Source organism: Nicotiana tomentosiformis, chromosome 11 (assembly GCF_000390325.3).
Source record: "Nicotiana tomentosiformis chromosome 11, ASM39032v3, whole genome shotgun sequence".
Taxonomy (NCBI): domain Eukaryota; kingdom Viridiplantae; phylum Streptophyta; class Magnoliopsida; order Solanales; family Solanaceae; genus Nicotiana; species Nicotiana tomentosiformis.
This window is the reverse complement of record NC_090822.1, coordinates 93,152,535-93,169,411: the sequence shown is the minus strand read 5'-3', so window position 1 is coordinate 93,169,411 and position 16,877 is coordinate 93,152,535. Positions and strand designations below refer to the sequence as shown.

General features: G+C 39.8%; 1 protein-coding gene across 1 annotated transcript; it reads right to left on the bottom strand.

Moving 5' to 3' along the window:
* Nucleotides 1-645: 645 nt before the first annotated feature.
* Nucleotides 646-1,636, bottom strand: LOC104104622 (dehydration-responsive element-binding protein 1A-like). The gene has a single exon (XM_009612759.4). It carries the CDS (start codon nucleotides 1,556-1,558, stop codon nucleotides 860-862), a length of 699 nt encoding a protein of 232 aa, XP_009611054.2. The 5' UTR covers nucleotides 1,559-1,636; the 3' UTR covers nucleotides 646-859.
* Nucleotides 1,637-16,877: the final 15,241 nt, after the last annotated feature.

The window sequence follows — 16,877 nt, the reverse complement described above, 5'->3', positions numbered from 1 at the left end:
CTACTCAAACTTCCATGCAGTATGAATATTCAATCGCAAAAATATTTTCATATATTAAAATTATATATTGAAACTTCTTATATTTTGAAAACTTACACAAAATATCACGTAGATTTTCAATTACGAGCAGATATGAGTGATCGCGCTTAAAATATAGCGGATGTATATATCTGTTATCAAAATAAACTAAAATAAATTAAAGCGAAATAAGCAAAAGAAGGATGCTATCAAAAATGAGAAACTTTCTATGTTAAATATTACTCCATCTATCTTGTTTTATATTACAACATTTGATTGGACACGAATTTTAAGAAATTAAAGATGATTTCTGACACGTAAGTCAAATATAAACACACACAAGTACTGAAGTAGTCCTTTTAAGTGAGTGGTAGTGAGAATTTCAGATATCTTTTTATTTTAACAAGTGATTGTGAGGGTTTGACTAAATTATATGCCATCAAGGGTAAAATGAGAATACTAAAATTAAATAATTTTCAAAAAGATAAAGGTACCATTCTTTTTAGCCCAAACAAATAGTAGAAAAAAACTTATATTACATAAATTGGGATTAATTAGAGAGAATATTAGTTCTAAAAGAATAGAAATAACATACACGTATAATAATATTCAAAACAAATCTGTCAATGGGAGTAAAACCAAGTAATTTGTTGTCATTTATCAAGTAATTGATAAAGATTATCAACTAATTCCTAGTGTGACAAATTAATTGAGGGTTGTTGACGATTCTACTAGTGATGCGTACAATATTGTGTCTGTTTTCCATTGCAGTTTGACTGTACTTATAGGGAACTAAACTACTCAAATTAAAGTCTCTACACATATTGTCTAATTAAATTGATCAATAGCTCCACAAAGACATGTCAGCATGATCAGCTTCCATTTCATATCCGTCTATAATACATTGAGGTGGAGGTAGCATTAGCCCTTCGGCCATATTCATAAGTAATCTCGGCATGCAGAAAAGTGCCTCCTCGTCCATAAACAACACATTATCAGGCAACTCTGCAACCAACTCTTGTATTACTTGGTCAACAATAATTTCCTTAAAGTTTTCTCCATGTGATTTTACAGGCCGAAATGCTTCGGAGGCTTCAACGGCCGCCTTCTGAATATCCTTGGCGGCCGCTGAAGTCGGGATGGGTAACCTCCAAGCCGAATCAGCAAAGTTCAAACATGCTGACCGGCCTCTTAGAGCTATGGCCGCCACGTCATGAGCTCGAGCTGCCATTTCTGCAGTTGGGAAAGTGCCCAGCCAGATTCTTGATTTCTTATTGGGTTCTCTTACTTCACAAACCCACTTATTTGAATTTCTCCTCCTTATTCCCCTGTATACTGGATGTCGAGTTTCACGAAACTTCTTCCTACCCGCACGTTTCTTTGGATAGTTCGAAGCTAACATCACTTCTTCATCAGAATAATTAGGTGTAATCCCTGAGCTGCCACTATCAGACGAAGTTGAAGATTCAGCAGCTGGCAATAAAGAAGTTGACAGTGTAGGAATTAGTGGATCAAAATTGTAGTCTCCAAAAATATTCATTCTTGATCAGTGGAGAGTACGTACTCTTGGAAGTTGGAAGTTGGAAGTTGCAAGTGTACTGAGTAAAGCTTTGAGAGTGGATGGTTCAGTTTAAGGTTTCCTTTTGAGTCAATAAATAACATTACGATAAGCTATTTATAGTGATATATGATAAGTGAAGTGTTACATAGGAAAGAAAACTTACGGTTTAGACACGAACACGGACTGTGTTAGCAGGAGACAGGCTGGGCATATATTCTTGTTCTTGATTTTTAAAAGGGAAAAAGTAATGGGGCCTAGCTACTTTATGAAGCAATCAACTAGGTTAGTTTCAACACAAGTTCAAGATTTAATTTGTCTGTGTTTGTGTGTTGAACACGTGTAATTTCTTCTTACCATCCTTATTGGGTTTTACTGGACACTGGGGGTCCCATTTAGGATTATAGAAACACAAAAACATAAGAAACCATAGGAATCATGTTGCATCTATTTTAACTTAGAATCATCTTTAAAACTCACCTTGGATGATAGGGGGGACCTTGGAGAAGTTGGGTTCTTGAGAGCTTTCCTTTCTTAAGCAAACTTACGTGTTTGGGGTTGTAGGGAATGAGATAGGGTTTAAATAAGTGTACGCGTCCCAAAAATTGAGGAGGAAATAAAAGTAGCTCGGATAAACATCATCGGCGTGGGGCATCACCTGAGGAGCCAAAATAACTATGCAAGGCGCCAAAACTACAGTCCCTTGCACTGTCAGGGGCGCTGACTTTGATGTCCTGGACAGTGCCTTGTAACGTCAGGGGTGTTGAGGTTAATGCCCTAGACATTGCCTTGCACTCTCAAGGGTGCTGAGGTTAATGTCCTGGACAGTGCCTTGCACTGTCTATGGCCGTGAGTTTTATGGTCTTGCATTATCTATGGCCGTAAGTTTTCATGGCCTTGCACTATCTATAGCTGTGAATTTTCACGACCTTGCACTGTCTAAGGCTATAAGACGGACCTCCCATAAACTTAGTTGATCCAATCGAATTTTATGCACCTCACTCTCGGTCTTGATTCTAAAATAATTGTTTCCACCCATACTCATCCCGATAGGAATTCACATGTTCAAAGGTCACATTAATACTCATTTAATGCATCCACAACTAATTCAGATTTACGGAGTGTTACACAACCCCTCGCCACTACTTCTTTGATGCTATACTTGATACATATTGGGTACCGTTATCTTTGACTGAACATTACTACATCCATGCCATTTATGCTAGCTACTCAGCTTGACTCGATATTAACTTTAAGAAAATAAAAAACTTTTGAAATATCTTAAATATGATATAATTTGCGTATATATATATATATATATATTAGAGGCGGCTCAACGTAAATTGTAGCCTAAAACCAACAATTGTGTATTATTAGAGGGGGTTCAACGATTGCGTACTAATCCTTTTGTACATATCTTGATCATTTAGTCAATTACCTGCTAGGTCCCACCACTGAAAATACTTGGTAACTTAGCATCACTAAGACTTATATTATATTTTATAAGAAATATATATTGACGGTAAGATAGTTTTTTTTTATAAATTCTCATAATGTAATAATCTCAATATTATAACAGAAGTATATACTGAAGAAATTTAATACATTTTAGAATAATTTAAATCTATATTGAAGTGAAAAAATATCTTTATCTACTCTTTATAAGAAATAATCATCTCCAAAAGATACTTTATTTTTTTAATTATCAAAGTAGTCATTAAGTTATTCATTTTCATATATTACATGTTTCTTATAAAATTCAGTTATTTATCTGAAGAACCTCTATCATATTCTAAAAACCGAAATATAAAATCTAATATATATAAATATATATAAATAATCTTAAGCATATTATATCAGGTATGTCGCTATAAAAGTTTCTTATTAAGGGATCATTAATTTGATTCATGAGATAAGCAATAATAATATTCTCAAGATAAAATTTAGAATCATTTAATTTGATCCTGAAATAATTGGAGAATTGAATAAATATACAATACTTAGCCTTGAGATGAAGATGAAATAGCAGAAACAGTAGTTCCTGGAGCAGGGCTTACGGGCACAACAGTAATGAAATCAAAAAGCAAGAAGTTAAAATTGTATAAAGTTTTGAATAGATTATAGCGTGAGTTTGCTAGAAAACTCATGTTCTCTACAATGATAGTAGAGCTCACTATTTATAGTTGCGTCTAGGGAACAAGGTCCTAGGATCATGCCCTTCTTTAATCTCAATTATGAGAGCCATTAAAGAATGTGTAACGGCGGACATGAATGACAAATTCTTTATAACGGGCAGTATACTAAATGCTATAGAATATTCTCCATTAAATGCCACCGGTGGTAGATATTTATTGCATTTTTATGAGCATCATTCTTTTCGATAACATATGAAGCAATAATCTTCGATTTTAGCTATCATTTGCCTTCGGTTCCATGTGTCACTGCCTTATGCAATCACTTAGCATATCATATTTTACCCTATATAGATAGTCTCCCTGCTTTACGGAGACATAACTTTGTGTTACCGGGAAGTTGGTAGAAATATTCTTTTTGACGGGAATTTCACTAACCCCCTCTGAAAAGCTTCTGACAAGTGATTAGACGCACATCTATCCGTATTTAATGCTCCGAACACGCGTGATAAGTAGGGATTTTGACTACTTATTTGCACTCTTTTACTTTCGTTTTAGTTCAAAATTACTTAAAGGTATTCCCGAAAACTTATGAAATATGCTTTCTTGCAGGAGTCAAAGAGATGAAAATCAATTCAAGAAGGAGTAATTTTGGACAAGAACCAAAATAAAGAAAAAAGGGAAAAATACGGACCGCACAATATTGAGTGCGGCCGCATAACATGAGGAAGCCTCTGATAAAATTTCTATGCAAAGTGCGGACCACAATATTATTGTGTGGTCCCAAAATATGAGGTTCGGAGAGATGGATTCTGGGGTCATGAAGAAGTGCAGACCGCACTATTATTGTGCGGCCGCAAAATCAAAAGTACGGCCGCACTGAGACATGTGCGGTCCGCAGAAGTCTTACATGTCAAGGCTAAAATTCGAGAGTATGGCCGCACTCAGAAATGTGCGGACCGCGGAATATGAAGAAGTGCGGCCGCAACCTAGAATTGTGCGGCCGCAGAAGTCCATCCTGTCAAGCTAATGTCAAAGTGCGGACCGCACACATAATTGTGCGGTCACATGCAGGGGCAATTTTATCCGATAATTGCAGTTGGGTATAAATCGCTTTTTTTGTCAAATTTAGGTCAAGCAGAGAACACCTGAGAATAGATAGCCATTTTTCTTTACTGTTTTGGGTAACTTTGTAATAGTTTATCATTGTAACATTAGATTTTCTTCCCTTAATCATCTATTATGCGTTTTATACTAGTTTCTTCTTTAATTTCTTCATTTTCTATTAGTAGCTTAACCCTTAGCTAGGGTTATGACCTAACCCTAGTATGGGTACTAAATGGGTGATTGATTTAGGGCTTATTTATGATTGGGTATATGATATTTAGCCTAGTTCTTGCTTGAATTTGAGAATTGATGGTTACAAACATTGATTCATGCCTAATTGACTTAGTCTCTACTTGAGAAAGAGAGACTAAGTCTAGGAAAACTTGGCTAAAAACAAATTAGGGTGAACTCAAGAAATTGATAGCCCCAATTAAAGAGTCGAATCTAGAGATAGTAAGACCCGACTTGAGTATCTATCACTTATTTTTTGAAATACACATTTGGACTTGAGAAAGTCAAATTGGGCAAAATCACTCAAACTAGCGATAGGTATAGAGTAAGTAATCACGTGTGATTGCTATATTGTATCCCGACCAACCAAACATACCCTAAAGCTCTCAATCCGTTAGGTAACCAACTAGGAAAAAGTTACAACCCTAGATCTTTTAGAATCTGAAAAACAACAATACTTAAAACATTGTCTCTTAGCTTTACAATTACAACATTAGTATAAGATTTAGGAGTAGAAAAGAAACAACCAAATATGTGGAAGTACAATCTTGGGCACGTCATATACTTAGACTAGGTATATACATAATCCAACATAAAGATCTTTGTGGAATCGACCCCGACTCGCGTTGGGTATTTATAATTGCATCGACCGACTCACAATCCCAATTAGTGGTGTGAGTTTGGGCGACATCAATTTTTGGCGCCGTTGTCGGAGAGCTAAAAAATGGATTTAGCTATATATTTGATTTTGTGTGTGATTTGTCTTATGTTCCTTCCGGGTTACTAACCTTTTTGTGAATCGATTGTAGGTACAAAAATGGCTCTCAACAATGATCCTCTAGGAAACATGCCTTTGGGGAATGTGGACGTGTAAGATGACCCAGTTGAGGAGGTTCCTCTTGAGCCTCAAGAAAATAGATGAGCCCGACTGCCTCGAGACAACATTCCCGTTCCACCCCCATATCCACCAAGAGCGGCTCCACACTGGGTGTTTCCCCGCATTAGGGCGGGCAACTTTCAAATCACAAATGTTATGCTCACATTGCTTGAGCAACGGGGATTCTTCACCGGGGCTCCGAACCAAAATGCATACAAACACTTGAAAGGATTTGTGGATACTTGCTGGGGGAGTAAACAGACCAACGTCTCCGAGGATGCTCTAAGGTTGAGGCTATTTCCCTTCTCTCTATGGGGGAAAGGCTTGTACTGGTTAGAAAGATTGCCAAACCATTCTATCCATACATGAGATGAATTGGCGAAAAAATTCATTGCCAAGATCTGTTGTCCCGGGCATAAGGCTACTCTTAGAGACGAGATTCTAGTATTCAAACAAGAATGCAATGAGCCTTTGCACGAGATATGGGAGAGGTGCCGCACTATGGTAAAAGAATGCCTGAATAATGAGATGACTGAGGCTATGATTCAACAAACCTTCCACAGGGGGATCAATACTATCAATCAATGCGTGGTCAATCAATTTGCCGGTGGAAATTTCATGACAACACCATATACCGAAGCTTGTGAAATCTTAGATAAAATGGTAGATACTTCATCGGCATGGCAAAGTAGAGCAAATGTTCCTTAAAGTGATCCAAATGTGATTCACCAACACAAAGAATTGCATGATCATGGGAAATCAATTGCCGAGTTGACCACTACAATGAATCAAGTGTCCAAAGCTCAACTTCAACAGGTTCAAGGTCCTAAGCAAGTAAATACAATGGAATGTGTTAATATGATGGTGAACAAGCAAAGGCAAAAGGGTCAACAACTGCAAAATCGTGTGGAACAATTTGTGCAAGATGATAGTGGGTTTGACTAAGACGAATCATACAATGAGCAAGAGGAAGAAGTGAAATATGTGAATAACTGCCAAAGGCAAAGGAACAACTCTCAAGGCCCGAATCAACAACAATGGCTATCTCAAGAAAATTAAGGAAATTGGAACAATCAAAACCACCAAGACAATTGGAGTGGTGGTACCAACAATCAAGATAATTGGAACAATTGGAACAATCAAGGCAACCAAGGCAACTGGGGTGGCAACAATCAAGGATATTGGGGAGGGAACAACCAAGGGGGTTGGAACAATAACCAAGGGAATTGGGGGTCGGGCGTTCAAAGGCCTCTGATGTATCAACAACCAAACAGCCAGCCTCCTTATCCATCTCAAGGTTCTAGTTCTTCCAACAATGATATGGGACAGATTGAAAATATGTTCAAAGAAATGATGGAGAAAAATGCCGACTCCGATGCTTAATTAGCCTCTCACGACACTTCAATCTTCAATTTGGAAGTTTAATTAGGGAAATCTCGCATGCTTTAAACACTTGTCCTAAGGGGGCACTACCCAGTGATATGGTGGTGAACCTGAAGGGTGGAAACAACACGGGACATGCCATGGCTGTAACAACATTGAGTGGAAGAGGTGGAGATGCAACCACCTAAAATCAAAGAAGAATTATGGATGATGATGTAGTGGTTCAAGAAGATGAGATTTCAAGCAAAATGGTTCAAGCTAATGAAGAAGTGAGAATTGGCATTGATGAGAGTATGGAGGAGACCCAAGAAGAAGTGAACTCGTCTAGGGAACACGTGATTGACATACTGGAACCGGTTGTGCCAAAAGCCAAGGCACAAATGTCAAGCAAAATAGTGAGAACCAATTCAAGAAGTTTATAGACATGATGAAGAGCTTATCCATTAATGTGCCATTGGTTGAAGCGTTGGAACAAATGCCTGGTTATGAAAAGTTAATAAAGGATTTGGTTACAAAGAAAAGATCAATGAATTGTGAGACTATCAAGATGGCACATCAAGTGAGTGCTATTGTGCACTCAATGTCTCTGAAATTGGAAGATCCCGGCACTTTCACAATTCCTTGCACTATTGGAAGCGCTGACTTTGCCAAAGCTCTATGTGATCTAGGGGAGAGTATCAACTTGATGCCCTACTCGCTGTCCAAAACTTTGAAAATTGGGCAACCAAGACCCACATCTATGAGGTTACAAATGGTGGATCGTACTATGAAGAGACCATTGGGCATTATTGATGATGTGTTGGTTCGTGTTGATAAGTTTATCCTCCTGACGGACTTTGTGATTCTTGATTGCGAAGTGGACTATGAGGTGGCTATTATCTTGGGTAGACCTTTCCTTGCTACGGGGAAGGCTCTTGTTGATGTGGAAGTCGGTGAGCTTACCTTCCGGGTAGGTGATAAAAAGGTGGTTTTCCATGTATGCAAATCTATGAGGCAACCGAATAGCAATGAAGTTTGTTCGTTTGTGGACTTAGTGACCAAGGTGATTGTTGATGATGCTAGTGCCATGATGAATGTTGATGACACTTTGGAAGCCGTATTGCTTAATCATGATGATGATGAGAAGGAAGGCTTTGTGGAATGTGTAAATGCATTACAAGGAATGGGGTCATATATGTATGAACCCCGAAAATTGTCATTAGATCTTGAAACCCGAAAGATTCCTCCAACAAAGCCCTCAATCAAGGAGCCTCCCACTTTGGAGTTAAAGCCATTGCCTTCACATCTCAAGTATGAGTTTCTTGGCCCATGTTCTACTTTACATGTTATTCTTTCCTCTGGCTTGACTAATGTGCAGGTAGATTCTACTTTGGCGGTGCATCAAAAGAGGAAGAAAGCTATAGGATGGACATTGGCGGATATTCGGAGTATAAGCCCCGCCTTTTGCATGCACACGATTATTTTGGAGGAGAATGCCAAACCCTCCATTGAACATCAAAGAATATTAAATGAAGGAATGCAAGAGGTGGTGAAGAAGGAGATCATAAAATGGTTGGATGCCGGGGTTGTTTACCCCATTTCCGATAGCTCGTGGACCTCTCCGGTTTAATGTGTCCCAAAGAAAGGGGGCATGACTGTGGTAACAAATGACAAGAACGAGTTGATCCCCACAAGAATGGTCACCGGCTGGAGAGTCTGCATGGACTATAGGAAGCTCAACAAAGTCATTCAAAAAGATCATTTTCCAATTCCATTTCTTGATCAAATGCTTGATAGGTTGGCCGGACGAGCCTTTTATTGTTTCCTTGGTGGATATTTCGGCTACAATCAAATTCTTATTACTCCTGAGGACCAAGAGAAGACTACTTTCACTTATCCCTATGGTACTTTCGCATTCTCGCGGATGCCATTTGGGTTATACAATGCACCGACGACTTTTCAACAGTGTATGATGGCCATCTTCACCGACATGGTGTAGGATCTTCTTGAGGTATTTATGGATGATTTCTCTATGGTTGGAAATTCCTTAAATGATTGGTTGAACAACTTAGATAAGTTCTTGGCAAGATGTGAGGAGACAAACTTGATTTTGAATTGGGAGAAATGTCACTTCATGGTCGAAGAAAGCATATTCCTTGGCCACAAAATTTCAAAGCATGGTATTGAGGTCTACAAGGCCAAAATTGAAATGATCTCCAAACTCCCTCCCCTACATCCGTGAAGGGAGTGAGGAACTTATTGGGTAATGCAGGGTTCTATCACAGATTCATCAAGGACTTTTCTAAGGTGGTGAACCCCTTGTGTAAACTTTTGGATAAGGATTCCAAGTTCTATTTCAACGAGGATTGTATAAAGGCATTCGAATTGCTCAAGTTCAAGTTAACTACTACTCCTATTATCATCGCACCGAATTGGAGCTTGCCTTTTGAGATCATATGTGACGCAAATGATGTGGCGATCAGAGCAGTTTTGGGGCAACGTATCAACAAAATCTTCCATCCGGTATACTATGCTAGTAAGACCATGAATGATGCCAAGTCAACAACACAGTGACTGAAAAAGAGCTCCTTACTATTGTCTTTGCAATGGAGAAGTTCTGCCCGTATCTGATGGGTACAAAGGTGATTGTACACACCGACCATGCGGCGCTTCGATATTTGATGAGCAAGAAAGATTCTAAAGCAAGATTAATGCGGTGGGTGCTTCTATTGTAAGAGTTTGATCTAGATATTCAAGACCTCAAGGGTAGTGAAAACTAAGTGGCGGGCCACTTGTCTCGTTTGGAGGAGAAGGGGAGGCCACATGATGGCCTTGAGATAAATGATTCCTTCCCGGATGAGCAATTTCTAGCCATTTCAATGAGCGGGATGCCATGGTTTGACGACTTAGCCAATTATCTTCTGAGTGGTATTATACTGAATGAGTTCTCTTCAAATCAAACGAAGAAGCTCAAACGGGATTGCCTTGACTATTATTGGGATGAGCCGTATCTTTTCCGGATTTGTACCGATGATGTGATTCGACGATGTGTGCCGGAGGAGGAACAAAGGTGAATTCTTGAGGCTTTCAACTCTTCACCATATGGTTGTCACCATGGTGGAGCTATAACGACAACAAAAGTGTTGAGTTGTGGATTCTATTGGCCTACTCTTTACAAGGATGCTAGCGATATCGTCAAGCGTTGTGATGAATGTCAAAGGACCGGTGGAATTTTTAAGAAGAATGAGATGCCCCTCACCACCATCTTGGAGATTGACATTTTTGATATATGGGGCATTGATTTCATGGGTCTGTTTGTGAGCTCTTGTGGGAACACTTACATATTGGTAGCCATGTATTATGTGTCAAAGTGGTTTGAAGTCGTGGCTTTACCCAACAATGAAGCTCGAAGTATGGTGGCATTTTTGAAAAAGAACATCTTCACGAGATTTGGTACTCCAAGGGCCATTATTAGTGATGGGGGATCGCACTTTTGTAACAAAGCTTTTGATACCTTACTCACAAAGTATGGTGTCACTCACAAAGTGTCGACTCCCTATCATCCTCATGCAAGTGGGCAAGTTGAAGTCTCCAACCGAGAGATCAAGAGTATTTTTTCAAAGATTGTGAATGCCAACCGGACGAATTAGTCAAAGAAACTTAATGATGCTCTTTGGGATTATAGGACGGCTTACAAAACACCGATTGGTATGTCTCCGTATCGGTTAGTGTTTGAGAAAGCTTGTTACCTATCGGTGGAACTTGAGCACAAGGCTATGTGGGCATTGAAGAAGCTTAATCTTGAATGGGATGTCGCCGCCAACTTAAGGGTGGCACAATTGAATGAGCTTGGTGAATTCTGGTACCATGCATATTCAAGTTCGTCCTTATACATGGACAAGATGAAGTACCTCCATGATAAGTACATAAAAACAAGGAGTTTAAAGAAAGTGATCTTGTGTTATTGTTCAATTCCCGGTTACGGATATTTCCAGGCAAGTTGAAGTCTAAATAGAGTGGCCCATTTGAAGTGGTGAATGTAACCCCCCTTGGTGCTTTGGACTTGAAGAATAAAAATGATGAGGTGTTTAGAGTTAATGGGCATCGGGTAAAACACTATCTTGGCAAGGTTGATGATGGCCACATCATGGCGATTCTTCATTTCAAATGATTGGTAATCTGCGTCATGCATCGACGTTAAATCAGGTGCTTCTTGGGAGGCAACCCATGTGTCTTTATCTTTTTCTTGTTCTTTTTCATTAGATAGGCTTTGTTTTGGGCTAACTAGTTTTGAAGTGTATGCAGGAATGGATGTGCATTGCAGGGTCTTGTCATAATTGGCTAAGTGTTGAAAATTGTGCGGGCCGCACATTAATTGTGCGGGCCGCAGAATTCTAAAGGCAACTGTAGAAATAAATATGCGGCCGCACAATTCTGTGTGCGGTCGCACAACTGGAAGACCAAAATTGCAAATTCTTTGAAGTTGGCCTGTCAAAATTCATAGCAAATCTACGGCCGCACACAAAATTATGCGGTCCGCACAAATTATGTGGCCGCATTCACTTTTGTGCGGACCGCAGAGTTGCATCAAGGTTCAGGTAAAGAGTGATGTCCGCACTCAAAATTGTGCGGCCACACTCAAAATTGTGCGGCCGCACTCACCTTAGGTTTGGGGTGACTTGGTCAACCTATAAATAGAACCTCATTGCACTATTCTTAATTTTACACACTCTCAGTTCTTAAACCCTAAGAAAACACAGTGCACATTCAATTTGTTCACAATCTTCCTTCATTTCATTAGTGTAGATTATTACCCGCATCCTTCATAACTGGTATGTTCATTACTGATTTAGATTTTTCAATTTTTTTTAGTTTTTGTTCTTTTGTGGTAGAGTTATTTTTAGACCTAAAATGTCAATTGTTAGTCAAGTGTGTTTAAAATCATGTGGGTAATACCATATATGTTCATTGGGGCGTGGGTAGGTTATTAATCATGTTTAATTGCAAAAACCATGTCTAAATTGTGCAAAACTTGCAAAACACGGAGTCAGCGCTGCGTAATTTCAAATTGTGCGGCCGCACACAAATTTGTGTGGACACACATAAATTTTTGCGGTCCACATATCATAAACTTAAAGCTAAAATATTGCATGAAAATGCGGACCGCACTTAAAATTGTGCGGCCACAGAAAAATGTGTGTGACCGCACTTTGGAACTTCAGAGAATCAGTATTCAGGAATTAGGATTGTGCGGCTGCACTCAAAATTGTGATGTACGCACTTCAGGATGTGCTACCGTACTTCAAAATTGTGTGGTCAGCACATGGCAGTCTGGGGCCGTACTCAAAATTGTGCAGTCCGCACTGCCTCTTCTGCAGTCTGTTTTCCCGGAAGTGTTATGCATCTGTGTACACTGTTTTGAGTTCTAACTGACTTATGTACCTCATATTGTAGACAATATTTCATTCACGAAGTAAAGGAGATACATCTAAAGGGATATGTGAACCCTCCCGAGGCCGGGTCAAAGGCACTCAACCTTTGAGGATGCACAAGAAAACTTTGACAAAAAAGTAAACCCCGGGGAGAGGCGGGGCCACAGAGCCTTCTGAATCAAGCTCATATGTCCCGTCTAGGGAAGCCTCCGAAGATCACTCAATGGGAGAACAGCCCGAGGCCCAGTCCCAACCATCACACTTCCCAGAGAGATACCAACTCCGGGATGAACCCTCCGCCTCAGCAAGTTCTTCTGAGGGTTCTGATGCCGGTAGCCAGGGTTCAAAGCCCTCCTCTACAGCTACTCCTCTGGCAATAGTGGAAATAGATGATGATGATGATGATGATGTCCTGCATGATGGTAGAGGAGGTGACACTCGAGTGGGCGGCCTAGAGAGGTCTAAGAAGAAGGAAGCATGGGAGGATCGGTTTGTGAGTTTGAAGGCGTTCTCAAGGTTTAGAGGGTGGTGGCCCTAGATATCGCTCAGACTTGAGTGACAGTTCTTAATTAAAGATTTGGATATTCACAATCCAAATGTCCTTAGAAAGTTAAAAGAGTGCCAGGGGTGGATGTGGTTCACCCAGAGTGTCAAGGATGCGAAGGAGGACTTGGTACGAGAATTCTATACCAATGTGGCACACATCAAGAAGGGTACCAAAGTTACCAAAGTGCAGAATTTGAAAGTTAGATTCAATCAGTGCACTCTGAACTAGTACTTGGGATTCAAAGAGTTAGAACCAATCCAGTACTTGGAAAATCTCTCTAGGTGTGATGCAGATCGTCCTTGGCTAGCAGAGATATTGGCAGCTCCAGGACCACCACCACCGTAGATCACAGCGGGGGTTCCCATTGCTAGGGCCACCCTCAATTTTGAAGCAAAATGGTAGCAAACCTTTTGTGTGCAGCCGCTTAGACCCGAGCCGGAATGAAAACAATCTTCCCCTCTCCCGAGCAGTTTTGGTGGCATCCATCATGGTCGGGTACCCAATAAACGTGGGTGCCATCATGTCGGCCAATATGCCATTGGTGGTCCAAAGAGGTGAAAGTTCCTATCCATATCCCAACACACTCACAACATACCTCATGGATGCAAAGGTGGAGTCGAGGAGTTTTGATCAAAAGGTGCGGGCTAAACAGCCATTCTCATGGTACTCTTTGCAAGGTCCGGGAAACCTAAAGTTCAAGGGTAAGGCAACTACCACCGATGGACAGTCTGATGAGCCAACGGTGGTCGTTACAGATTCAGTTGCTTAGCCTTCTACAACTACCATGCCTTCTAGCAGCCGCTCCTTCCACCGAGATAGCTGACATGCCACCATCTCCACCTTCTAGACCATCTACATAAATGCCAATGTCTGCCTCTTCCACATATCCACTCACTGCGCTGCGAGTCTCCCAGACATTGGTGAGTCTCAACCACTAGATGCAGACAGCTACTTCAAAGCTGTCTAACATATCCAATGCCATTGCAGCACAGTCCTCTACCCCAGCAGCACCTCAGGTACCTCCGTCAGTGGAGGAAACTTTGAAGAAGATCCTGGAAAATAAGAAGACTATCATGGATACAGTGGTGGCGCACGGGAGAGTTATTGAGGAGTTGGGCAAACAAGTGAAGAAGATGCGAAAATCTCAGGCATCGAAGAAATCAGTGGAAAGATTGAGCACCAAGGTGGCCAAGCTTGCATCAACTAGGGATATTCCCTTTGACCTTCTAATGGAGACAGCACCAGCAGTTCCACCAGTTCCTCAGGCATCAGAGACAGCAGCTGGCTAGTCTGAGGAGCCGGACCCTGCTGCCCACACCGCTGATGAGATGCTCCAGATGTTCAACCACCCCATTATTCCACTACTGGAGGACGATGAAATCCAGATGGAGGATCCAGAGAGTGCTGATGATGCCATGCACACTAAGACCACATAGGGAGTTCTCTTCACTCTCTATCCTTATTTTTGTTAAGCATTAAGGACAATGCTTGTTTTGTTTTTCAGGGGGTAGTCTATTTTGGATAATTTATTATGACATTGACATTGGCCTGTAATAACTTTAATAATCTTTTTCTTTTATCCTTATTCTCTCTTTTTTATGTATATATTCCTCCCTTTCCCTTGATGTATATATTTATTTCTCCTCGGTTTGTATATTCATTTGTCTTACTTTCTCTAGTTTATTTTATAGCTTCCGTAGTTTGTTTTTCTTAGTAGTATAACTTCTTATTTACTTTAATAACTTCTTTTTGATTTGGTAGCTTTTTGTTATGTTTAAGTGAAAAATAAGCCTTTGGTTTTGTTAATGCCACAGTTCTTTCCAAAGGTGAATTTTGTGTGAACCGGGTGGCTCTTCCCAATGATGGATGACGTGACAAACTTCTTAAGGGATTGAGTCCATTTTTTTAATGTTTAGGTAAAAATAGTAGTAATGAATAAAAGGGTCACAAGCATTCTTCACTTGGTACCAACACATTTACCTACGGCCTTATGGTTAAAACATGTTTTTTTTGCAGAAAATAACTCTAGTTGTGACCTTTTGACTCTTGTGTTAACTTAAGCATTCATCGAGTGGTTCAGTCGAGCCATTTGTGATTTTCAATCTTAAATAGAGTTGTTGTGGGCCCTTGACTCCATTCTCTTTAACAATCCAGCAATGTGAGAGGTGAGATATTTAGTTGCAAGTCCAAAGTACACGTGCTAATAGTCTAGAACTTGCCCCGAATATTTTTCTAGGCAAAATTCTAAGTTTGGCTTGGCTTGAACTATGATTGTATGCTCTCCTTGATCCAATTTGAAATATTCCATAGCCTACCAATGTGATATCCCTAGTCAACCCATTTGAGCCTAAGCCCTTTTTCATTGAATAACCACGTTACAAGCTTGTACCCATTTGTAATAACCCTCTCTTGTCGCCCGATATTTCCTTGGCATTCTTGAGAAACAATTAGCTAAAACATAAGTTTGGGGGAGAGACGAGGAGTTTGAAAGTAATATAAAGATACAAATAAGAGGAAAGAAATAAAGAAAAGGGAAGTCAAAGAAAAGAAAGAAAGAACAAAATGAAAAATGCCAAAAAGAAAGTGAATAAAGTAAAGAGTTGAAGGGATTCAAAGAAAAACAAGGATGAAAGGCATGGAGTAAACAAAGAAGGAGAAAATGAATATCATGACCAAGAAAGAGTGACGTTAAGTCTCTCTAGTTCCCCCAAAGGAAAAAAAACAACTCAAAAAGTCGACAAAGTATGATCCAAAAAGAGAAAATGGAGTGCTTAAAGATGATATTCCAACAAATCCTACCTTAGTCCAAAAGCCTTCATTACATCCCAAAAAAGCCCTACATGATTTCAAGTCGAGTGAGCTTACATTAGTGACGATTTACACAAGGGGAAAGCATATGGTACTTAGAGCCGTACTTGTGACATTCTTTTGAGAGAGATGAGCGAACTTTTCACAATTCTTGAATTGAGTATTACATTCTAAAGTGAGATATGCTAACGGAGAGTATAGGAGGAGGAGTTTGGGATCCACAATGACCTACATGAAAGAGCGAGCTTCCTTGATGAATAAAGTCAACTCTTGATGCTCTAGTGTCACATTAGAACTATTGTACTTAAAAAGTCAAATCATTGCATTGTTGAACATTCATAAGTGTTGTGGGTAATTGTTGGTCCCAATTTATGTGTGTTTGATTCGCCTTAGGCCAGTTGAAATAGCTCTTTTCTTACTGAGGTGGGAATTACCTTATTTGCTTGAGGACAAGAAAAAGCTTAAGTTTGGGGGAGTTGATAAGTAGGGATTTTGACTACTTATTTGCACTCTTTTACTTTTGTTTTAGCTCAAAATTACTTAAAGCTATTTCCGAAAACTGATGAAATGTGCTTTCTTACAGGAGTGTTGGAATATGAGTCAAAGAGATGAAAATCAACTCAAGAAGGAGTAAATTTGGACAAGGACCAAAACAAAGCAAAAAGGGAAAAATTCGGACCGCACAATATTGAGTGCGGCGGCAGAACATGAGTAAGCCTCTAATAAGATTTCTATGCAAAGTGCGGACCGTACAATTATTGTGCGATCGTAGAAAATGAGGTTCAGAGATATGGATTCCGGGGTC